Raw genomic sequence first — 26,405 nt, 5'->3', positions numbered from 1 at the left:
TGCTGGGACCTGGCATGGCTGCTTAATCAAAGACACACATGAATGATGAGTTCTGACACTGTGGGATGAACCCTGCTGTGAAGAGAGCAGGAAGCTTCTCAAGGACCAGCGTGGCCATGACTGAAGCTGCGCCAACTGCCACAAAATTTGCACAGCACAGAGCAGCCATCCTCAGGACCACAATGTCCATGGGAACTCACTAGACCCTGGCCCTGCCGTGGCCATTCTCACAGAAGGGTCCTTGCCAAAGACTCAAGAAAACACACAGCTGACCCACAGGTGCTAGCACTGTTGAGTTTATTCTGTACAATAACTTAGCAAAGACCAAAGATAGTTAAGAGACCTTTTACAAGAAAAGATATTTATCAACCACTGTTCTCAAGAATTCGCAGGTTATAAACTTCACTACTTCAACCTTTACAAAAATCACATACACCACAGAAAATTTCACGTTTAAGAAGCGTCACAACATGGTTCCAATAAAGCAAAGCAAGTCAGTGAGGAAGTCAGTTTCTCTAGGTGGGCCGGTTTCTTGTGCAGAAACTTTTCCCTCAGCAAACTATGACTGACTGAGGCTGGTGAGTGTCAAACAAGAGTCCAGCCCAAACGTTATACCACTCTCAAGTTTGAGTCTGGCCATCAAAAACACTAACTATGAAGGGGGAAGGCCATTTTTATTCTCAAGGTGGCAGAAGCAAGCACTTTTGGTCTCAATGGTGGCTTCTTGTACTAGCCTAAAGCATTTAATGAGTCAGATAAAGGTCACTGGGAAGCTGTTTGTCACGATTCAATATGATTTACATGTTCTCCTATAGTGTAGAGTTAATCTTTCTGGCAGTTAATTAACTGTGATATAATTTTATATTTTCAAAAAAATCCTGATTAGCCACTAAAAACGTAATAGCCCAAATCATCAAGTCATGATTTGTGAGGTTTAGTTTTTATTTGTGTAATCTGCCTTTCTCTTGGACAAACAATGTTGGTAACAATCCTCTTTGTTCTTTGTTCTCTGTACAGAAGGCTTTCTCAGCATCCAGCTACTACATGGATAATTTCATAGTTTCAAATTTCCTTTCATTTTAAAAACTGTCAGAAAGTTATAAATTCAATGGTGGTTTCTGCCAAACAGTTCAAACAACATTATAGATTTTTTCATAATTTTACTTCAAGTATGTAAGTGATTAGATTAACATAATATTCAATAAAAAATAAACACAAGTTCTATCTCATTTCTGGTGCCATGAGACGTAACAGCACCACATATTTTTAATGTTAGTGGCAAACTGTAATCTAATTAAGCACCATTTAAGTTGGCTGTCCGTGAGAACACAGTGTGACTCAGTTTACTGAGAGGCAACAGTCGGAATAACCCTGTAGGTGAGGAGACCTGTTCCTTCACTAGATCCTGGTTCCTGGGAGCACTGGGAAGGACAGGGACAGGTTTCCGGTTCAGTACTCGGTACTTGAACTGCTGAGTCTACACGTATGTTCTCAGAGAACCCTGCAGATCTCACACAGAAGGTTCCCGAGCTGTGCTGCTGTGAGCTGTAGGTCACCATGGAACACATTTAAAATGCTGAAAATGGCTTTGCAGCCTTGATCATAAAACAGGAAAACAAGGAACGTTAACACTAGTGATCGACTCCCATCTTTTACATCAAACCTATCCTTTCATTCCATTTCAAAATGAAATATTCTAAACTCCATCTCAAAATGAAGTATTCTACATTGAAATCTTTTTACATAAAAATACTTGGGTTAACTATGATAGTTGTTAAGAGATGGTAAATACATGCAAAGAAAATAAAGTGCAGCTTCACAGCATCTGACGTAGCAGACCCTGAAGTCGCTAGTCAAACTGGCATACAGACCGCAGTATGAGAAGCACCTAACCAGAAGTTAGGTGAAAGTCTCAGCTGAAAAATCACAATTTTTCAGTACATCAGAAGGACAACCTTTATTTAAGGCTACTATTAAATTGAGAGAGTCTTGTATATTTTGAATTTTGTGCAGGAGAAAGGAAAGCCATTCTTCTAGAAGGCACTAATTGGTTTAAATATGGAAAACTGCAGAGTCCAGTCCAGGAGGCTCCCTGGTTCTTGGGTTGTACGTCTTACTCTTCCTGTGGCTTGGGTCTTGTCCGAGAACGGCATCAGGTACAGGTGCTCCTACACAGTTCCGTGTGCTCAGTCTACTGTGTGGCAGATCTCCTTGACTTTCTGGTTGAACTCCTCTGGCTGGTCTGCATACACATAATGCCCTGCCCCGAGGATAGCCTGGGAAAGGGAGAACCACCATGCGGGTAAGAAGGCAGCATGGAAACACAGCCATCCTCAGAGACAAAGAGCCACTGCACATGTAAACGATGGTAGAGACTCATCTGAGACCTAATTAGGATTTCTATCAAAAGGCTTTGAGAGCAACAGAAAAACCTCCTGAATCTTAATTCCACCACACAAGAGCCACCAGAAATACCACTCTAGACTGAAGGGCTAATGCAGGACCTGGTAAAAACCTCAACTGTGTGCTGCGCTGGGAAGTGGGTGTGAGCCGATCTGATTCTGAACCAGCCTTTCAGTGTCTGCAGAGAGGTGGGAAGGCCTCGGAAAGGGCATTCACGACAGGGACACTAACGTGTGCACCGCCCAACCTCTGCCCAAAGCCCTGTGACATCTCTGAATGCGGCTGAGTGGAGCCCAGCCGGAGGCCTCAGGGAAGTAACACGCGTCCTGAACAGAAACCACAGCCATCTGCATACTCACAATTGTCTTCACGTATGACTTGGGTCGCAGTGACTGGATGCTGGTGCCAGAGTTGCCATCTATGCAGGACCGGGCGCCGAAGATGACTGAAACTGGAATGTCAGGGTGCAAGCCACCTATGCGCTGGAGCATGGGCCGCTTGGCCCACCCGTAAGGAATCGTCATGTTTTTGAAAGCTGTCTCACCACTACAGAGAGGAGGAGAGAACCACACCGAGTGATCTTGGGGATGAGTTTGCACTACAGCCTCACCTGTTAAAACACTCAGATTTGGCTTTCCAGGGATTAAAAATAAATCTCTTTAAACTTGTAAACTATTTACTAGTTAATGAACGGGGGATTCCATACATTATTAATGGTTACTCTGCAGAAGGGGCAGAAGCTGTTAACAAGAAGATGAAGACAGAGATCTAAGTGACCAGCTGCCACTCTTAAACTGCAATCTCTCAGGCCCAGCACGCAGCCCCTCTGCTCTGCGCAGTGCATCTACCCTGTGTTGGCTGCTGCTGCTGCAGCTCTGCCTACCACTGCTCCGCGCAGTGCATCTACCCTGTGTTGACGGCTGCTGCAGCTCTACCTACCAGTGATTCTCCTGGGTCCCATCTGCCAGCAGGGAGGCCAGGAAGGAGAAGCCGTGTGTGCACTGCCCTAGGTGCCTGCAGTGAAACAATGCTGCAGTGCACTATGCACCATCCGAGGCCTGGCAGTGCTAGGATGGTCTCAGTATTGGTCAGGGATGCGGCCTAGAAGCACTGGGGCAGAGCCTTAATCTGAGCTTAGGAGTCACTGTGCTTGCTGGCTTCAAACTCCCCATGAAGCAGAGATATCCCTGAATCGCACTCCTCCTTGAGGTTCTTCCTGAGAACTCCAGGCCTTTGCCTCCCGGTGCCCCAGTCTCAGACTTTGCTTTCTACTCTTACCCTGCACAAAGCTGGGGAAGTGGGTAGAGCGGTAGTCATGGGGCACTTGGGGGAAAATAAGTATGATCGAAATAGTTTGTAAAAATTCTCAAAGGACGAATAAAAATAAGGAAAAAGATTCAGAACCATAAGCCTTACCTTGGGGTTTGTACATTACAGTGGTAGATGTACTCTGTCACCGTGTCATCTTCAAACATAGAGGAGTACTTCCGCTTGAAGTCCGGCCTCAGGCGCTGCACTAGACTCAACCCTGTTGACAGAAATAAACACACACACCTCTAAGTTAGAGTTTACTCACAGAACAAGTGTTTGCTTATACACTAAGTGCTATGTAGACACACTATACATGTCTTTTTTTTTTTTTTTTTTTTTTTTGGTTCTTTTTTTCGGAGCTGGGGATCGAACCCAGGGCCTTGCGCTTCCTAGGCAAGCGCTCTACCACTGAGCTAAATCCCCAACCCCACACTATACATGTCTTAAGTATATTCTTAGGTTGGAGAAAGAGTGCATCCCGGCTATTGCTTTTAGGCTCCCTGAGAAGAGGTGGGAGAACTGAAGGCCGTGCTGCACTGGCTTCCAGGAGTGCTTTACCAGCTCACATACATTCACTTCCTACAACTTGGTATTGTGAGGACATTGAATAGAGCACCACAAACACGAAATCATCTTATTAGTTTGTATTCTTTTTCCCTCTATAGTAACATGATAACAAAATGTTAAAGTCTAAGTCAACATACTGGAATATATATAGGATATATAAATTTTTCCCTCTAAGATAAACTCAGAACTTCTGTTTAGGAAGCTCATACTAATGGAACAAGGCCTCAAGGAAAGCAAGAAGGAAGAAGGGCAGAGGCCTCTTGTTGGCACAGTGTTTGTTCCAGGACTCCAGACTATTAAAAGGATCACAGACATACGCCAGGATGGTCGTATAGACCTTTAGTCCTACCACTCAGAAGACAGGTGGATCTCTGTGAATTTGAGGTTGACCTAATCTACATTTTGGGTTCCAGGCCAGCTGGGGCTACACAGTGAGACCCTGTGTCAAGCTGAGAATTATCATCATCAGAGGCATAGAAACAGGAGCCAACATCACCAAGAAAGCTACTAGACAAGCCAGAGCTACCCTAGCCCAGACTTTGCATTAGGGAATTAGTTAGGGGCCTTGGTTTAAGCCATGTATCAGATATTCAGTCTTGTATTGCTAAAAATAAGCCCAACTTGTACACGTTGTATGGAGACAAAGTGAGAGCTCAGATCATCATCTTCAGAGTCTGTAAGGGAAGGAAATTCCTATGGCTGTGGGTAAGATGCTGGAGCTGAGAGTCTAAACACTAACACTCAAAATAAGTAAACACTCAAAGTAAATAAATCAGCCGAAGTCCCAAAATGTTCATGCAAAGGAAGGTTTTACTTTCCATCACACTGATATATAGGAGGAAAGAAGAGATCTGAGTATGGGGACCCTGGTCAGCTCCACAGTCCATCAAGTGGGCTTTGGGATCTTCTGCCTTCCTCTCAGACAATCACCAGAGATCACCAGAGAGGCCAGCAATGCTTTGCTCCTGCCTGTGTTTGCTTGGGTTTTCTGGTGCTGAGACAGACCAACCTTATCCCCAGCCATTTCCCTCTGTGTCTACTCCATAATTACCTGTAATGTTTTACAATATAAAAGCTCCCTCTCTAGGACAGTGACCGGCTCCATGCTGTTCCTCAGCTTGACACGAATTAAGGGAGTAGGAGGAAAAGAAAGAGCTTGATTTGTTTTGACTTTAGCTAACAATAGTGAGCAGGAAACGCGGATGATCCCTATTTTATGCTGCTTCAACTTAGGACAGTGGAGAAGCAATAGGTGTTCAGTAAAAACTTATTTTGAATCTTGGTTTCCTGAGCTGACATGTGGAACCAGACTCTTGTGCTAATAGGAAGTAACAGTGATCCACCTGAGCAGCCATGCACAAGGGCTCTGACTATGCTGCTGCTCCGTGATGTCAGGGAGGCACTTTGAGCTGAGTAGGACTTTGGTGGGGGATGCAGCCCTGTGGAGCCTAAGTGGAGGAAGCACTCACTCCTCTACTGTCTATAAACACTGTATTTCCCAGGGCATGAGCACTCACCAAAAGGTCCTGCAATCCTGAGGCCAGCCAAGGGGTTAAAGGGAGTCAATGCTGCCCCTAAGGCTCTGATCCAAACTGGAATTGGTCTCTCTTGATCAGCAAGATCTGGTCGCTCAGGAAAACCCCATGGTTCTACTAAAATGAGGTGACTGACCCTGTTAAGGAAAAAACAGATTTAAGTTCACTTGGCAAATTCACCCTTTATCTGTAAAAGGCTAACAGTAAACAAACTCAAAATAGACTGAACCTTAAAGGGAAGACTAATTGTCAATCAGGAAAAATCATGCTTTTGCTGTGTTAACTCTTAAGACTGGAAGGATTTAAAGGGTTTGTGGTAAAAGAAGGCTTTGCTTCTATGTAAATTCTGGTAACAAAAGAGACACCAGAGTAAAGTACATAACTATGCTTTCTGAGAAGAGAAAGGAGAGGGGGAGGTGTGTACAAATGATACCCACCACTGAACACCCACAAAAATGCAGTGGCTCTACACATCCCAAAGCTGACAGAAAAGATGAGAGAGAACTTTAAACTCAGGAAATGACCTCGAATACCATAGCAGTTAATCTCCTATGAAAATTCTAAAATTTTAGGGCAAATTAGGATTTCGCCACAACCATGACAATAATATAAACTGGGCTAAAAAATACATTTTAGTTTAGGCGCCTGGAATTGGTAAAAGAAACATGTCTATCTACTCCACCCATGATACACCCATGATACATGATACACTAGCCATACGCCCGTGACACCATGATACACTAGCCATACACTCTCTTCCTAATCCATTCCCAGACAACTTCTTCATTCCAATTTCATACAAACAGACCCATCACACCATTAATGGGTGTAATTTGGTCTTAGGAAACTTATTAAAGAAAAATCAGAAGTGTGAACTGCTACCATGTGACTGTAGTTTCTTCCATTCATCATAAAGACTGTAACTGAGGAGCAAACAGCACCCCTGACACGAAGGCATTTCCAACTGTAAGGAATGCAGTCACCGGACACCGGGCTAACCCCTAATGAGATGACGACATCTGATGGCCTCCCCAGTCATAACTAAAGCAATGGCAGAGCAACTGGAAACCGTCCACGCCCACAGGGTTTTATTCCTGACATAAAAATACCTTGTTACTTTTGTCAGCACATGTGAGGATGAGTAACAGTCCTTACTTGGTATTTTTCCCCAACAGAAAGCTTTAAGACACAGTCCCAAGGAACAGAGCTCAGGACCATGGAGAAAACTCAGTCAACCTCTTATTGCAGATGGAAGGACACTGAGAGCACAGATACGCACTGGTGTGCAATGGGCGTCAATGCCAAGTAAGGCTGAACCTCCTTTCCCACTCTCGAAAGAGGACAACGACGACTGGGTAGGCTTCCTTCCTGAAGGCACCACAGCAGGAGAACGGTTCATCTTAGTGTGCCAACGCAGCACTGCCCTCTAAACGGTGGCCCCGAGACCACTCGGGGGATAGAACTGTGGATTTGAGGGCCTTAAATGGCACAGGACAGATGTGCTTACTTAGTGTGTTTTCAAACCTAACATTTTAAAAATATTTTTAGTGTATAAGAAAAAGATTAGAAATACATTTTTTTCTTAAAACAAAATGGAAGACTCCTTTAAATTCAGTGGGTGGGAAAGACATGCCAGAGACAGGAGGAGAACTGATGGACGGGCCATCTTACTGAAAACAGACATTCATGGAAGGAAGCAGCCAGCAATATTCATTGCTGACACACCTCCTAAACAGAGAAACTGATCTCTTAGTCTAAATTGTGCTTGGGGTAAGCTGTTTTTGCTTGCCTTGCTTAATTTTCAAGATATCATCCCTCTGCAAAATGTCAGCTTAATATGTTGTGTAAAGTATTTTAAACTAGGATGAAGAACCTTTTTTGTTGTTGTTGTTGTGGTGGTTGTTTTTGAAAAGTAGTAAATTGACCCAGTGTTGTCCAAGACTGTCTTTGGGACCCAGAGTGGTGAAGGTGGCAGAGGCAGGTCCAGTGTTGGTCCTAAGTAAAAATAGCCAAGTGTTTGAAAGCTCCTCTCAGTCTAGTGAGGGTGCAGTTGTCCTGCAGACGGCCCTTGATCACACTGCTGCTCATAAAACTTCACAAGTCATTGCAGAGGGTCAAAAGCCAATGTGATTTATTTTCAATAAAGTATATTATTTAGAACTAAAACACAACAGGCATGAGCATGGCTCACACACATATAAATTCTTCACCAGACAGATGAAGCAAAAAAGTTTGAAAATAAATTTTCAAAACCTCCAACATCAGAAATGCAGTTAGACTGCATCCACTTTAGCTACATGTAAAAGACCTCACAAAATAATTTCCCTGTTTTTCACTGTAAGCCTTTTGAATACAACAGACCATGCAAAGCACTTGGCTACCAAGGTTAAGTATCCACTAAGCACAACTGTCATAGCATAATCTGTTCCACAGAGGATACACTGAAGGATTTTACATTTTTATCTCATTTATTTTCTTTTGGAGACACTATGTTGCAGATTTGTAGTGCTCTCCCTGCCTTCCTGCCTCCTGAGAGCTGAAATAACAGACATGAGCTAGTATACTAGTCCCACCCTGACAGGACTGGCACCTCACATGTAGATAGGGAATGAGTTTGAGAAGGCAGCATACCTGAGCCATCCTATCTGCGGACATCTTTCTCAAGAACCAGAGAGCGATTAAACTACAGGTATAGCACAGAGCCAGAAGAGCAGAAGTAAGAGGGCAGCCCATCATTCTGAAACAGGGCTTCTCAACACGAGTCAGAGTTTGCTTGAGTCTGCAGCAATGAACAGCCTACACCTCTAAAGGCAAAGCAATGGGTCCCATCCTCACTTACAGGCTGGGGCGAGACCGTGCTCTGTCTAATGAGCAGTTGACTGTACACACTTGATGTTTATAACACTCAGTCAGCTGCCAGCTGGAGTGACATAACCAGAACAATCAATCCCAGAACTAAAATGCACCAGGAAATCCATAAGGCCTCCTTGAAACAAGGAAAGAACAAGGAAGATGAGTAGGAAGAACTCCAGTCTATACAAAGGAGCATTCTCACACTGGAGGCAGCCCTAGGAATTCCTGTTAGTGCCACACCACTGGGGAGAATGGGAGGGCCTGGAAATACCAAAGCACTTCCAGTCCCAGGTCAAGTGCAAACACTGTTCTTAAGAGCATTCTGGAGCTGCTCAGCATTGCCAGGAAGCAGTCAGGCAAGGCGGGGGAACTTACTTGAGATAATATTATCCCCAATCTTTTATTGGTGCAGACAAGTTATAGCTTCTTTGTCATAACCAAGAATGGACCTCTTTGCTGTTCCTTTCTACTTCCTTCTTTTCTGAGACAGGATCTATGTGCTGCAAAGTGACCTCCAATTTTGCCCTCCCTGCCTCTGTCACCCAAGTGCTGGGACAGCAGGTTTGTACCATAGTACATAGCTCATGAACCACTGTCTAAGTTTTGATCATATGTTCTTTAGTATAGCAGATACCTGTAACATAGATATGTCTTTGCAAAGGGAGGAAATATCAAAGGAAAATCCAACTGAGGGGAAGGGGCAAGGATCTTGGCTACCAACACTGGCTGGCTTTGCTCTCCACATGGGGAAGCAGCTCAAGACTCTTCAAGCAGCAAACAGTTCTGTTTTTTGTGACCCTGAATATTAATCTACTAATGCAATTACAGGAGGCGTCCCCACTCATCACACTGTGGTAAAACACTGACAAGAACTGAGGTTGCTGTGTGAGAAGGAACAAGGACCTGTGGCTACATTTGGAGCCATCTACTAACCAGTTCACAATTTTTCTGCCCATTGGCTGTTTCCTAAACAGCCCAGGTGCCTGCCTAGCACAGGCCTTGGTAATGTATACCTTATTGCCTATAATAATCTCCAGCCACCAGCTTCCTCTTTTAGATCTCAGCTCCAGAGACGTTTCTTTAGACCATGGCTGGACCAGAGCCAGATCAGATTCTCACGGCACTACCCACCTCCCGAGCAGAGCACTTATCCCAGCTGCCCCGCACTCCTGATACATCATAAGTCTCATGCTCACGTGGTCCTGAGCCACGTCCCCTCCTGCACAGAGCACATCTGCACATGCATCTGACATACCAATAAGGTGTGATGAATTTTGAAGCATTCCTTCAGATAGTATATAATTAATACCATCCAGGAAAAATGCAGCTGTGACTCAAAGCCTTTTCAGATATGTTAAAAAGGAAAATTTTTAACAAAATGTGCCCCCAAACACACGCCAAACACACAATTACTAAATGTCAGTAAATAACCAATCTTCTAGAACGCACTACTGCAACATTCCATTCATTTTCTGATCTTTTGTTTATTTACTTGGATTTTCCAGACAGGGTCTCTCTATGTAGCTTGGGCCATCCTGAAACTCACTCTGTAGATCAGACTGGCCTTGAACTCACAGAGATCCACCTGCCCTGGCCTCCTGAGTGCTGGGATTAAAGGCCTTTTCTTTGCCTGTTTGGGTATGACAAATAGTCTTTAAAAAAAAATTTAAGTAAAAGAATGTAATTTTTAAAAGTTTTAGGTAAAAGCATGGGGGTAGCAGTGAACACATTTTGTCTAAGGGGCCGAGTGACCCCATTCTATCTGTTCCTATCTGTGCCTTATACAGGCTGTCTCACTATTTTTGAGGTACAGTTTGAAAAGAGTGAAAACCCCCAGTTAAATGTGTTTACTTAAAGATTATTCTTACAGAAAACAGTATCAGTTTGTTCTGTTCAGTTTTGGTGCATTAGGTCAATATAAGTGGTGCATTTCAAAGGGCCCAGCCTTAAATCCCAGCACTCAGGAAGCCAAGGCAGGTGGATCTCTCTAAGTTCAAGGCCAGTCTAGTCTACAGAGTGAGTTCCAGGACAGCCAGAACTACATACAGTCCCCGTCTCAAAATATAAACCAAACCCAAATAAAGTAACATAAAGCTAGAAAGGAAAAAACAAAACAAAAGAATACAGTCTTGAGTGTTCAACACTGTGGAGTATATATAATCCATAGTGGAGGGCAGTAAGAGGAGGCATTTAGACAAACGAGTCTACATGCCCTTGCACCCACTCATGACCACTGTTTAGTGGTTCTCTCTGTGTCCCCACAGAGCTAGGCACAAACACTCAAAACAACATTTCTGATCAGCTTCACAGGGGTCGGTTGTTGCTCTTCTCTCCTACGGATGGTTCTGAAGCATTCGCCAAGCTCTACCTCTTCAGAGCATTTCACCACTGCAAAGGAAACGCTCACCCACTCCTCTCATCAGCAGCCAGCCCAGTTATGAAGGGTTACAAGCTTATGGTGTAAAGTTTGAAGATCAGTCTATCCCATAGCCTCAGCCAGAGACACCATAACACAAATGACAGCAGACTAAAACCAAGAGAGTCAACCCTCCTCACAAACAGTGCTGTTGTCTTAACTATGCTTTTCTTCTCTTTTCCACCAATAACACTAAGTTTTGTCACTATGAGCATGATACAATCACAGGCCAGCTTTAAAATGCCTAGTAAGAAAAGAAAGTGTAGTGGGTTTCATTGTTTTGTTGTTGTTGGTTGGTTGGTTTTGTTTTGTTTTATGAACAGGTCTTCTGGTTGACAAGACTGTCACTGTCAAGCATATAAGGAACTTTGAGTCCACCAAAACTCTGGTATGAAGGCTGAGGTTTGCACACCAATCTGTGGAGAAAAGATGCTGTAGCTGGCCTTTGCTGCTTTGTCAGTTCTTCCTTCTTCTACCCTTCTCTACCCTTTCAACCTCCTGACATGAGATAAGAGAGAAAAAAGGATAGAGAGGAAAGAACAGAGATCCTGGATAAAGTGAGGGGTCAGCATGGGCCAACACTATTGTTAGATTACTTCCTGCTGATTAGGGGGTGTTGAGTTCCTTGGGGCAAGTTCTATCTTTGCTGTCAGGATATTTAATTTCTTCTTGTTTCTTCTTTGTGCACAACTAACTTAAAAACTTGAAACCAACGGCTAATTACCAACCAGCAACCCCCCATGCCTCTTGGGCCCTACCATTTACATACCCTCTGAAACGTCCCCAGAATTCCAATTGTGACAATTCTGTCACACTCACAGAACTATCTGCAGCTGCAAAGCCTCGCCTCTACTAGAGCATGAGTCAAATCATAGTCAGCTGCTGTGAACAGTCTGAAGCAGCCCCATGTCCCACACAGGATTAAAAAGGAAAAACCACATTCTTAATAATATGTCTACGTTTTTTTAAAAAGAAGGCAAAATTCTCACTATGAGGAGCTGTGCCAGAGAAAACACAGCACACTGTTTCACATGTCCAATGCTGTGCAGACCACACGCTTACAGCTGTGCAATAGGTGGCCTCATGGTGGGTTCAGACACTCAGAAAATGGCCATCCCATGCCTCACCCACAATCTTCAATGTCCATGGTTTCTGTAATTCTAGATTTAAAACACAGTTCAATGTGAAAAAAATACATCAGCAACACAAAAACACTGATACCCCCTTTGTATAAAGGAGGCTAAAAGCAAAGCTAACTTTCTTTTCTTTTCTTTGGACTTCCATGTGACTCCTGCTAAAACAGCGAAATCAGAGGGAACTACAAAAATAATAATAAAGAGCCTGAAGCAAATGCCCACTGACTCAAGACTGAAAAACAGTTCTAGCTGAGCACAGTGGGCAAGTCTACAATACCACTCAGGGAGAAAGGGGAAGGAGGTTCAAGCTTGAGGTCAACATGGGTTACAGTGAGTTAGAGGTCAGCCTAGTATCCTGCAAGATCCTGTCTCACAAAGAATTACTCCATTAAAAGATCTGCAGTAAAAACGTTTAGGGAATTATATAGTCAAAACCCATGGAAGATGCACTATGAAGATAACTGAATTTCAGAGCTTATAGATTTGTTCAGTCACAGAGACCTAGCCGGCTCCCAGGACAACTTAACTATACTTTAGTGGAAAGTCTAGAAAAGACTGATGGATCCAAAGGTTTAGTTGTGATAGTAAAAATAAGCAATGACACCATGATATTTTTGCTGGTGGCTTAAAGTTATACATTAGGTAAGTATTATGCCCTTAATCCCAGCACTTGGGGCATAGTGGCAAGCAGATCTCTGTGAACTGGAGGCCAACATGGTCTACATACTGAGTTCTAAGCCAGTCAGAGCTACACAATGAGACTCTGTCTCAGAAAAGCTTATACATTAGATTTTGTATAATTATAAATAACAAATATAGTATCTTTTGTCAAGTTTATCAACATAGAGTACACATAATAGAAAATCTGATTTCATTCTTTTAGCTATAAATGTGGTTACCAGTTGTGGCATTTGTCTATTGGGTCTTGTAAAAGAATGTCTACCTTGTGAGGCTCATCAGTAACTACCAAGAATGGGAACCGCAGACTAACACTTGGGTGGCCGTCCCCTCTGCTGCTGGCACTTACCTTGACGGGTACTTCAGTGAGTAGGCAGCAGCCAAGAACCCTCCCAGGTTGTGTCCAAGCAAGATCATTTTGTCCAACCTGAGGGCACATCTCCACTCTTCAATGGATTCCACAAACTGATTCTCCACTTCTTCCGCGTCACTGTCAAACCTAGGTCTACTACTTCTTCCAAAGCCCAATAGGTCAAAGGCATAGACAGGCCTATCAGTGCTTAGATCTTCAAAATTCAGGGCCCAAAGTCCAAGACCACCTCCAAAACCATGCAGGAGGACAAGTGGTGTCTTACTAGACATGTTGTGTGAGAACATCAGTGTCCATATGCTGTTTCCATTGGATATGCGCACAGGTTCTTTCTTGTAAGTGCAGGGGACACCTGGTGACGACAGAGGGAATCTGCTCAGTTCCATTGCTTGAGTACTCTCAAAGCAAAACCAGTGAAGAACCGTTAATTCTGTTATTTTAGCTCTTATCATATCAACCCCTAAAGGAGTATATACCTGACTGAAGCAAACAAATCTAAATGATTATATTTTATAACTACGTGGGAAGACTTACCTTAGATAAGCCTCAAGTATCTGGGGTCAAAGTCTTTGGCAAGTCATATGACCTCCTGACTTCTTTCCACTCTAGCATACTGAGGGTATTACATGCCTAGAACTGAGAAGAACTCGGTGGTCACTAAACCCATTATTTTAAGGTCTCTAGCTTTGCAGACAACAACAAAAGAATTCCATCTTGAATTTGCAGAGCACTTGACAGATAAGCATCTGAGACGGAGGTCAAACTTGAAAGGATCATGGAAAGTTATCAATAAGTTGGAGAAGGATTAATTGTATCTACAGTAAACACACACCTGGAGAGTTAGGTCATTTTAAAGCTTAGTGGAAGAGGGATTACAGGCCATGACATGAATGAACACCTCTTCATGAGGTAACCAGAGTTCAAGTGATTGACCAGAAAATAAAAATAATATAGTTCTGTAGATCAAAACTCTTCTGTTCAAAATCCCATATAATTAAATACTTTAAACCCCACAAATTGACCAAAGATAAAACTAAAGTTGATTTATATTAAATTATCAATTGAATAGCTACTCCAGGAATGTCCTTAATTATCTGCATAGTCATGGATATCTCTTCCCTTCAGTCAAAGAGCCAACCTTAGGTTCTATGTCCACTGTGCACATAGAAAGGCAGCATTCATTTGAGTTTTAATAGATACCTTGCCCTTAACTGGGAAGAAATTCCCTCACTTAGAAAAGGAGGTGATCCGGGATTTGCAAGAAGCCAGATCTCTTCAGCTTTTGAAACAGGACTGAGAAATTCCATAAAAATCGTCTGTACCAACTGGTAGAGAGCTCATTCCAGTGTTCAGCCACTTATGTCCCTGTCAGACATCAGAGCAAGGCCAATTCTCAGTCAGACACTAGTACACACATTGGGCATCTGGCAATTTTAATAAACCTAACAAAAGGTTTTGTGTGGTTAGGCAAACCACAGTTAAAATTCCAATAGTTCTGTATATAGCAACATTATCCAGGTACATGGAACAGAAATTCATTTTTTATTTAAAACCCACACAAAAGGACTAATTACCCATTTGTAATAATGGAACCAGTCATGGTCACTTACTCTGGAATTGCGAAATGTACAAAAGAGAAAGTAAAGAGGGCGATAGACAGGCCTAGACTGACAGCATAAACATTCCGAACGATCACATATCGGAGTCTTTGCTTTATCAGCTCCTGCAGACTCCATTAGCAGAAAGAAACCATATAATCAATACCACAAGTTGGGATCAATTCCAGTGCTCATAAGAGAAAGCAACAGGCTCCCGGGCCAATATGAATGTGGATTTACAGAACAGTGCAGTCAAAAGGAACATAAAGGAATGCCCGACCCTCATTTCATAGTTGAGGAAGGAGAAGTTGAGCAAGGTTACTGGCCCAAGAGCTGGTAACACGTCTCAGCAGTCTGGGCCAGACTTGGTTCCAGTCCAGAATATGTTCCACTAATAAGACTTTGGAACAGTAAGCATCTGCTCTCAAATACATAGTTTGGGCACATTGGGAAGGTCTTGGAAAGTATTTGTTTGCCATTCTTTTAAAAATACTTTATTTTGGGGTTAGGGATTTAGCTCCGTGGTAGAGCACTTGCCTAGAAAGTGCAAGACCCTGAGTTCAGTCCTCAGCTCTGAAAAAAAAATATTTTTTAATTATGTGAGTAAACACATGCATACTCAGGTACACATGTGAGTGCAGGTGTGGAAGACAAGTATCAAATTCCCTGGAGATGAAGTCACAAGTGGTTGTGATACATGTGGCATAAATGCTGAGGCTAAACTCTGGTCCTCTACAAAAGTACTACATGATCTAAGCCATCACACTACATGGTCTGAGCCATCACAGTATATAATCTGAGCCATCACAACACATGGTGTGAGCCATCACAGTAACATGGTGTGAACCACCACAGTACATGGTCTGAGACATCACAACACATGGTCTGAGACATCACAACACATGGTCTGAGACATCACAACACATGGTGTGACCCATCACAACACATGGTCTGAGCCATCACAACACATGGTGTGAGCCATCACAATATATGATCTGAGCCATCACAACACATGGTGTGAGCCATCACAATACATGGTCTGAGCCATCACATCACATGGTCTGAGCCATCACAGTATATGGTGTGAGCCATCACAGTATATGGTTTGAGCCATCACAGTATATGGTCTGAGCCATCACAGTATATGGTCTGAGCCATCACAGTATATAGTCTGAGCCATCACAGTATATAATGTGAGCCATCACAGTATATGGTCTGAGCCATCACAGTACATGGTGTGAGCCATCACAGTACATGGTGTGAGCCATCACAGTACATGGTCTGAGCCATCACAACACATGGTCTGAGCCATCACAGTACATGGTCTGAGCCATCACAGTACATGGTCAGAGCCATCACAACACATGGTCTGAGCCATCACAACACATGGTGTGAGCCATCACAACACATGGTCAGAGTCATCAGATCTCTCTCCCTCACCCCTCCTCTCCCCATTTGCCCTTCTACTCTTATTCTTGAGTGTTACAGGAGTGGTTTCCAAGTCACGTGACAATGAGTACACAGAAACAAATGTACAAATCCAGCTCATTATGGAGATCTTTGATCCTGAAAACAATGCCATTCCTCTAATAACATTTTTTGGGAAGTATGCAATGCTTTTACAAACATATTCTTTTAACATAGAATAGTTTATTACTATGATTTTCAAACAATTAACAAATTTTTAAATTCAAACTTAATTTTACTAATAAATATCAATAATTATATTTCATAAACAATGCTCCTTGGGAATCTTTACTACTTAAATAGTTTAACAGGGACTTAAGACACAAGAAATTGACAATCACTGCCCCACCCTCACCCATGCCACATGCTGAAACAGAAGAAGAAGAAAAAGGCTCTTAGCCCACAGCTACCAGCACACCTCAGGATCTTCTCTTCAGCTTCTGGACAACGCACTATGGTAGGTCTATTTTAGTAAATGGTTTAAACTTATAAGAGAAAAACCTTACATTTTAGCATTTTCTCTTCAGCTTCTTTAAGGTGTGATGTAGACGTGGGACACCAGGTAGGAAGCCACCCTGTCAGCCATCCTGACCTAAAACACCAAAAACAAATACAAATAAGTAAGGCCATGCTCTTGCCAACTATCAACTACCATGTCCTGGAATTCTTAGGGAACCCCCACCAGTGCGAGGGCAAGCTACAAGTAACAGGTCAATGGGACAGGCACTGGGTACCTACAGGTAGTGACAAAGGCTACATCATCCTATAGGATAGTCAAATTCCAAATAATCACAGAAAGGCTAAAAATAAGGGAGGGAGGAAAGGAGGGACACCGCTCCCAAAGTAAGGCCTTCTCTTAACAGGTAGAAGTGCAAAAAGTTAAAAACTATGTATGAATATGTTCACTCACCTGAACAACAGGTTTAAAGTGAGAAGAAAAATTCTACTAGAAATTCTCATTTAAAAAAATGAAAAAAGTTTTAGACATCAGGAAAAAGTGCAAAGAGCTGTTGGCCTGGGTGCAACCTGCCTAGAGCAGCTAGCTGACTGACTGATAGAACATCCTTGGCACCACACCTGTCTGAAAGCAGCAGCACCAAGAGAACAAGGAGAGCAGGTCTGACACAACAGATGATGTGGAGAGGCCGTGACTGACTCCTGCTAAGAGTCAACTCCAAACCGGGTGAGCGTTCAGTGTTAGGCCGGCCAGCCGACCAAACCCCAGTGCAGTGCTTAGATGAAATACAGAGTTCAGCAGCCACCTGCAGCTGGCCAGGCTTCAGTGAGGTAATGAGACATTCTTGAGGAATGAAGAATGAATTTGAAAAGTGATGGATTCCATATGGAAGTTCAGGGCCTGAACCAAAGCACTGGCAAGAGGGACAAAGACATGAAGACTTAGCCAAAGAATGTTTAAACCTGAAACAGGCTAAATTTGATCAGTGGTTGGAAGGTATGATAAAGATTCCTTGTGTTTGCCTCAGCACCACCATCATGATAGAGAGCACACTAAACTCAAACAGGGGCTGGGCACAGTTTGTGGTGATTGCTAGTCAGCACGCTGGAGGCTGGATTTGATTCCTGTGCTTCAAATAGAAAAAGGCAAGAAACAAGAGAAATGAAAAAGTCGGTGTGAGTAGAGAAGTAGGCTGTTTGGGAAGGGATGCTCACCTCTGGCTTTCCCTAAACTTTGTAGGCTCTCCCTACAGTTCCTGTAAAATGCCTTTCTATATAGCAGGTACTCAGTAACTAATGTCTGATGAATTACTAGGTCACTTACAATTTAGGGTAGTCTTAGTCCAAATTAAGCCCAGTTCACAGATGTGAAAGGTGAGTTTGGTTCACACCAGAATAAAGGACACACAGCTAGTAACAAAAGTAGATACTCTTCAGTTCTGAAAGACCCCCAAATCCCTATTGTCAATGGGAGATTACCCCCTGAAACTGCTGAGAAGTTGCCTGTTGTGTACAGATGACCCACACACCTCGGTTCTGTGAAGCAGGGACTTTACAACCTGTCCAGTCTGCTCCTACCCAGCTTTTCTCTTGCTTTGCTTCACCCCTCTCAAAACTTTATACTGCATATCTCTGGGGTTCACCCAGCTCTTCCTTTGGTCTAATGCCTCACTTTTTCAGAGAAACTATTCCTGATGCGATGCCAGGGTGTAGCGGTGTGCTTGGCCCCTGCTACAGTTACAGTTACTGTAGTTACAGTTACTGTAGTCACAGTTACTGTAGTTAGTGGCTTTTTTTTTTTACATGTTTATCTGCCTACTGCATGGTGAATACACCGAAAGTTAAATCCATCTCAAAAGCTGACCTTATGTCCAGTGCTAAATACACCAACTGGCTGGTGGGCAAGTGAGCACTTGAGAGCTGTGACTGGGAGCTAGAGGCCGCAGTCACCAGCCTAAGAAAAGTGAGATGAAGAAGGGCAGGTGGGCTCTCCAGAGGCAAAGAGCACGAGTATTGCCGCAGGTTCTTGTAACAACTAAGTACATGGGTAGGGCAAAGGCCTGAAGGTTCAAAACAAAAGATAGCTAAATATTGACACAAAGAAGAGACTCCAGGAAAGAGTCCTCAGCATGCAGCAGACAATGCTTGGAGGCATGATGCCCTAGTAGCTACACTCTAATATGAGCCAATCCCTTTATTTCTGTAATTATCCTTCTTCTTTAGGCAAAATGTCGTAATAGGTTCAGTAGTATTGCCAGTGAGTGAGTGAGTGTGTGTGTGTGTGTGTGTGTGTGTGTGTGTGTGTGTGTGTGTGCGTGCGCGCGCATGCGTGCGTGCGTGCGTGCGTGCGTAGACAAACAGAAAAAATCAAGACAAGAATATTAGCAGATACATCTGGCCAGGTTTTCCTAGCCATGTTGTTTGATATACAATGGCCTGCATTAAAATGCCAGTTTCATACTTGCGCACTGACAAGACAGGAAGACCATGGGCACCCCTCAAAAGTGCTACACTGACCAACTGTTGAGGTAAGAAGATGTCAGCACTAGTCCACTCCTGAGTTTGCAAATCTATCTACAAACTAACTAGGGAATGATAAGGGTTAAGCAACTTTTTAAATTTATTAACAATTTTTTAATATTCAAAAAAGAAGGTAACGTGGTTTTGCTTGTTTTTAAATTATCATTAAATTGAAGCTCTTTTGTCTTGGACTGGGTATCGTGCCTTTATTTGATCGTAAAGTTATGAACAGGAATTTTTTATAACTGAATCTCCTCACCTTCTAACACTGTTCTTAAAGAGATATGCTTCAGATCCTAGCACAGTTATTTGCCAGAGGTCAGGAAAAAAAACTGAAATAAAGTGAAATATAATTTACTGTTGCTCCAAATAACTGAGTTGGGGCAAAGAAAGCACAAATGCGGTATTTGGTTCAATCATTTAAAAAAAATTTTTAGACTGAAACTTTCTTTGTACGGGGATTAGAAATTTAAAAGTTATGAAGTAAACTGTAACACAGACAGAGGTCTTCCTCCACTGACTCACTACTGCACAAAGCAAACATTTCTCTTTGTGAGGTAGGTTCTCAGCAAACCCAAGTTTGTGTTGCTAAGCAGCTGAGAGTGGTCTTGAACTTCTGACTCGCTTGCCTCCACCACCCAGGTGGTACAGGTAAGAACTACTCCATCTGACCTACAAGAGCAACCTTTCTTTAAAGGCTAGAATTATCTACCATTTTTTTTGCCTCCTAATGAACAGTTCAATTTAGTGTCTGTAAACCTGGTGGGTTACATTAAAGATGAAGGGACAACAACAAATCTCTTACCTTCATAGCTACCTTCTCACCAATGCAGGGTCACTTCTGTACAAGTGAGCTTTTGCTATAGCATATTTGAAATATATATATATATATATATGTGTGTGTGTGTGTGTGTGTACATATACAAATATATATGTGTATATATACATACACACACTATAAACTGTGAGGAAAGCATTTCCCCTAAGCCCGGACAGAACTCCTATCCAGGTTTGCTTTAACCAGGTTACTGGTAAGATGGGGTACAGAGGCTGACTTCTAATTCTGTCTCTGTAAGACAGAGTACTAAACATACACCAGCTCCCAAGGAATACCTAATAGAGAGTGAAAAGCTGTATCTGTCTACCCTTTAGGAGTCCTCATGCATTTTTTGCTATCTCTGCTATTATTTGGCTAATCCTCTCTTCTGTCTGCGGGGTAACTTTCCTGCATCTCCAAGGAGACTGTGTGTGTCTTTCCGCTGGTCTCTGAGGCCATCCAGTTGTCTGGCATTTCCTGGGTTTAGCATTCGGAGACTGGAACTAAGCCTGTCAGACTCAGAGCCATTCTTCTGAGGTCATAGAGTCAAGGTAAAAATCCACAAGGCCCATGTGTAGACCCGTAAGCAGAGATAGCCATCTCCACAGTTTTGGAAAAAGAAAAGTATGACCTATTTAAGCAACAGTCAGCAAGCACTGTTACCCACTGCCGAGGCCCAATGTCAGAGGAGATGGGAGTATCAACTGCAGTACAAAGAAACGCCATTCACGGGGAAGATGGTAACCGCTTGTAACTGTCCCAAAGTAAACACACACAACACCCAGAAGATTTGCCAGTGTGTGCCAAAGGGTTTTCTCTAAAAGTCGGGTGACCTGGGCACTGGCTTTCTTGGGAAAGAAGATACAAGTCCTGAAGCATCTAATTTAAAAAAGAAAATAATTAAGATTCTTGATCTAGATCTATAGCCACTCAAGTGGAAACAAAAAAGGGAAAATTATAGAAAACCACACTAAAAGTGATAACTCTTAGGAAAGCTACATAGTTGTGATTAACATATTAGAGTATATTTACAAAAAAGTTTGATTTTAATTATTCTGCATTTCCCCCTGAACTTTCTATCTCATTTTGTGTAACTATCACTAACAATGTATTTGTTCATTATGCGGTAAACACTTAAGTTCCTGGTAATTCCTGTTTTGTTCTCTGAGACATTTGACTATCTATAGTGTTACTAAACCTGAATTGCACAATCTATAAATATTGTGAAATGGTGAAAGAGATTTCAAAGTATCCTGAAGAAAATATACAGAAGCCTGGCCAATTTCCACACACTCTTTTGGCCACTTAACGTAACATTTCTAATTAGGTTATAAGTAAAGAGGATTTCATTATGTTACAATTTTGCTTAAAATAGCCTCCATTCCTCTACTGATACAATGAAGAGCAGAAAATGTGCTTTACTATTGTTCTCTGTTAAGTGATCTAAGCAAAGAATTGGATCTGATTTAAAGAAACCATGAAGCTTTCGGTTTTTTAAAATAAATATACAAGTCAGAGGTAATATACATATCCATCTAAAATAATTTTTCAATCAAAGAATGAAACACTTCCAAATTGGAAAGAAATGCAACACAACTAAAGGGATCCTTTCTTGGAAACAGACATTTAAAACCCTGTTGTTGTGAAAGAGGGAGCAAGAATATGTCCCATATAAGTATGATTTAAGTGGTGAACACATTGTTAGATACATGAAGCTTAAACGATCCAAGTTATCGATGGCCGTTACATCCATGACAGCACTTGCCCTCTAATACACCTATATGTTAATTTAGAATCTTTTAAAAGCTGAGTGGTGTGACTCAGGCTTGTAATGCCAGCACTCTGTAGGCTCAAGTAGAAAAATTGAGATTTTGAGAGCAGTCAAGGCAATACAGAGATACGTTCTTATAAAACCAAGAGTTTACAAACCCACAAGCATAGGCATACACGCATATCCTCTCTGTGGCATTTCCCACCATCCCTCACACAGGAGAGTCAAGCACACGTGAAGCAGTTCTGTGTGGGCATTCATACTCACTGCTCTACAGTCGGAGAAACATCTCCTTAAGTCAGTTCTGAAGAGTATTTATCCACATTCTCTCTAACTCAATCAGGGCATTAAGTTTAACACAACACTTAACAATTAGTCAAGGCTGCTCTTGAAGCACATGAAGCTTCAGGACAGGTGTTAAGTAGTATGGATCAATCTTTGGGTCCTGAAGCACACATTCTGATTGTGTGGCCCACCATGATTTTTATAAGCGTTGTTTTTTGTCACAGGATTGATATCTGCATTTGCTGGTCTGTGACTGCAGACCCACTCTGGGGTGCAGGAACAGAGGGCCAGGGGTTGGTTCATGTTAGGTCAAGAAATAGAATCCTGTTTCCAATATCCCCGGGAAGTTTAGATGTCTGATTCTAATTGTTGATCTATTCCAACACAAACATTCCCAAATGCCAAAGGTTTAATAAGAAATTGAGGATTACCATTTATAAAGCCCCTTTGGACTCTGCCAAACATTTGAATAAACAAAAGCTTTGTTCTGATCTGACAAAAATAAGTATATAAATAAGTGTATTATTAAATAGAATCTATGTGAGACAAAGCAGCTTCAGAGCTGGTTGTGGTGGTGCATGGCCGCGATCCTGCCACTTGGGAAGTAGAGGCAGAAAGCTCAAAAGTCCAAGGCCACAACTTCAAAAAACTTAAGAAATGCCATGCGGGCTGAGGAGATCACTCAATGGGTAAAAAACACTTGCTGTACAAACATGAGGACCTGAGTTCAGATCCTAGTACCCATGTGAGGAGACACGTCCTAGCATCCCAGGAGCCGGACTCTCCAGAACAGCAAGCTTCAGGCCTAGTGAGAGACCCTGTGCCTCAGGAGTAAGGCAGAGAGTAACCTGCCTGGCTGCCCTTCCTCATCTGGCTTCCACATGCAGCACACACGCACACACACACACACACACACACACACACACACACACACGCACACACATGCGCGCATCACACCAACATACAAAATACCATGACCTTATATAAAGAAGATAACAATCAATGTTGGGTTACAGAAAACAAAGGAAAACAAAGGGAAGCAAGGAATGTGTTTAGTAAGCATGAGAATATGGCTTTCCAGAGTTAGAGTCAGGTGCACAGACCTAAGTGGAAGCCACACAGATTCCAAATGGCTTTGCAGTCAGGCTGGGGACAAACCGTAACTAACAAAGGAAGTAAAAAAATGAGCTACGGGCAATGGTGTTACCAACCCTACAAATGCCCTAGGAAAGAACAAGAGTGTTTGAAGTAGGTGGCTCCTGGGTAGTAGTGGAACGAGAAAGGGCAGGTTGTTAGACTCTATGGGGACTTGATAATTGATTTGCTATCCAGAGGCAACAAAGGGAACAAATCTGACAGAAGCCAGTTCTAAGAGTGTAGATAACCAGAAGAATGCAACTGCCTTCAAAAAAGAGTAGAGGAGTGAGCTGTGCACTTTACACTGATTAAAGGAAGGAAGACATAAGTAAGGTATGGCCTAACCATGTTGAATGTGAAAAAGTAGATACAAACAGCTGGCAAACACAAACAGTACCCTTACTCCAGTCCAGAAGAGAATGAGATCTCAGTTCTTCAAAGAAAAGATAGTTCAAGAACTGTTCATAAATTAAAAAAAAATAAAAAGACTATAATACGCTCATGGGGAATTCTTGTATTTAGAAAATAATTAAAAGAATAGAACCTAATAAAACTAATTACCGGTCTCGGTTAAGAGAGTAAACAAGTATGAGTTAGCTGTCTAAATAAGAGATTCTCTATAGTACTGATCACTGAAGAGGACACAAGAGGGCTGGGGGATGTAGCTCAGTGGCACAATGCTCACATGAGGTCTTGAGATCAGGGTGTGTGTGTGTGTGTGTGTATGAGAGTATGAGAGTATGAGAGGTGTGTTTCTGTGTGTGTGTGAAAGAGTAGCAAATAAGCACAGGCATTGGGATTAGTATTGAAGAATTTCATGATTTTTAAAGTCTTGGGGCAAGGATTACAGAGCAGTAGCAGCAGGAGAAATGTATAAATCTTAGTGTTTTAGGAGGTACAATAAAGAAGTTCATCTTTAATCTCCAAAGCACAGGAACATACAGAGACTTTAACACATATCCAGCAGGATGCTGGAAAATCAACTGAGGCAGTAGAGAGAAATCGGTCTTACTTAATAAAGTATGATTTTCCATGGTATAAATACTCCCACGGTGGCTGGTTTCAGGATGCTGGTGCTGTAGAATTCCTGAACATTCAGCAATGGTACAGATCAACTCCAGCATGCCCTGAAAACCACAAAGGTTCTTGGTCTACTCTGAATGGTGAATTTCTGTGATGGCGTTTTCCCCCACACTCTACCAGTACATAACTCTCTGGGATATCATTAAAGCAATCCCCAGAAATCTACCCTATTCTTGTTATATTTGGCTTTCTCAACTGTATTGCAACTGAAAGGGATAGGATTTTGAAAGCTTCCCAGTAAACTTGTCTCCACGAAGAGCCACAAAGGGGAAGAATTATATGCTCCAAAACGCTGTAAGCTGGCAGCTTATAATGGCTTGCTTTATTAACATCATCTCCCCATGTGTATAAAGTTAGAAAGAAATGTGAGGGAAACGCCTTAAAGCTCAATTTAGACACCTGAAGAAGCAGGTAGGCTCCAATTAGCTCTGCTACTCGGAGGTGGCAACTCCAGATGAAAATGGGAGTGGTCAGATTCCCCACACCAGGGAGACTCTAGGACTATCATGTCCACACTGATGGAGCACCCAGCAGGAACCTAGCCTTCTCTCTGCTTGCTTGGTTGTGCAGCACTGCTCCAGGGTCCTGCCAAAAATACCAGGGAGGTCTACCTCTGTCTAGGGACTGTGGCCAGTCTTGCCCTCAGTGACCTCCAGCCATCACCCATGCTCTGTCACTCTTACTGTCGTGCTACGGATTCCTGAGCCTCACAATTCCTGAGTCTCACGGTATCAAGACCAAAAGGGCCCACAAGTTAGAACTCTCGGAGCCAGAAAATGTCCTGGCAAATTTAATAGAAACACAGGTCCTGGTTGTACCACACGACACTCTGTATTTCATATCAATGTAATTAGGAAGTTCAACAACAGACCAAAGCAGTGAGCTCCACCTGTTAGTTATCACTTAAACAAAACTTGGAGAGTGTAGTTTCTAATGTTTCAAAATATTCCTCCCCTAACATCTTTCCAAAATACTTGGCTTTCACATTACCAGAATCTATTTTCCCTATGCAAATGTCTCCAACTAGCTGAAGTAGAACTTGTGAAAGTACTTAATTTATAAGTATAGTCCTGTCCATACAAAACAAGTAGCCTTCTGAGGATCATAGTGAAATAAAACTTCCATAGTAATTTAACTTTTCCACCAAGCATTATTCTACTCACAAGGACACGTTATATCAAAGACAGACAGAAAAGAATAACTTAAGATGTCTATCAAAAAGTTGGGTATGGTGGTTCCCACCTGTGATCCCAGCACTGGGCAGCTGAGGCAAAGGGATTGGGTCTCTGTAGATCTGAAACAAGCCTGGTCTACAGATTTCCAGGCCAGCCAGGGCAAACACTGAGCGACCCCGGTTTTCAAACAAACAAAACAAAACAAAACAAAAACTTAAAGGGCTTCCTGTTAGGCATCTGCCCTTCAACTTTCACAAAGTTTGCTGCCGAGAAGACTCCAGCCGACTTTTCTAATGAAGCCAGACCGCCGGGTCACGGGAGCGCACAAGGCAGCGGGAGGTGGGACGCGAGCGCCCCGGGTCCTGAGCTCCCACACCGCCGACGGACGGCCGTCCCGAGGGACTCCGCGTCCGACGCCTACTCCCACCCTGGCGACGCCCAGCTCACGCGTCCAGGGAAGGCGGCCGGGACCCGGCGCGGAGTTCCGAGCTCCGCCGAGCTCCGGACCGCCCGGACGGCCGCCCTCCCTCCCCGTAGCCCCGCGGCCCGGGCGCTGCCTGTCAGCCCCGACGGACCGGGAGAGCGGACGCCCGCGCCTTCCCTCGGCTGGCCGCCCGGGGTCGCCAGAGCGCACGAGACCCACGCCGTCCCCCTTCCCGGGTGATCCTCACCCTCCACCGGCGTCTGCCGAGTCCACCTCCTCCTCCGCCGCCATCGCTTTCATCACTGCCGCCGCGCAAGCGCAGGAAGGCACCTCGAAGCCGGCTGACAGGCCGACTGGGCGGCCCCCGGCCGCGGCCGCCCTTAAGACCGCGCCGCCCGCGCAT

General features: G+C 43.2%; 1 protein-coding gene across 5 annotated transcripts; it reads right to left on the bottom strand.

The window, feature by feature from the left end:
* Positions 1-280: 280 nt before the first annotated feature.
* Abhd5 (abhydrolase domain containing 5, lysophosphatidic acid acyltransferase) lies at positions 281-26,357 on the bottom strand. 5 transcript variants are annotated; one of them, XR_015626760.1, is made up of 8 exons: positions 26,250-26,357; positions 16,841-16,926; positions 13,249-13,621; positions 12,075-12,245; positions 5,799-5,953; positions 3,820-3,931; positions 2,763-2,949; positions 281-2,276 (listed from the first exon to the last, which is right to left on the bottom strand). XR_015626760.1 is itself a non-coding variant. In XM_087562572.1 (8 exons), the coding sequence occupies exons 3-8, from the start codon at positions 16,848-16,850 to the stop codon at positions 2,187-2,189; spliced, it is 927 nt and encodes a 308-aa protein (XP_087418698.1). In that variant the 5' UTR covers positions 16,851-16,926; positions 24,333-24,447; positions 26,250-26,357; the 3' UTR covers positions 281-2,186.
* Positions 26,358-26,405: the final 48 nt, after the last annotated feature.

This window comes from Rattus norvegicus, chromosome 8 (genome assembly GCF_021556685.1).
Source record: "Rattus norvegicus strain SHRSP/BbbUtx chromosome 8, alternate assembly SHRSP_T2T, whole genome shotgun sequence".
Taxonomy (NCBI): Eukaryota; Metazoa; Chordata; class Mammalia; order Rodentia; family Muridae; genus Rattus; species Rattus norvegicus.
Note: the sequence above shows the minus strand (reverse complement) of the source record. Positions and strands in the feature narration are given on the sequence as shown.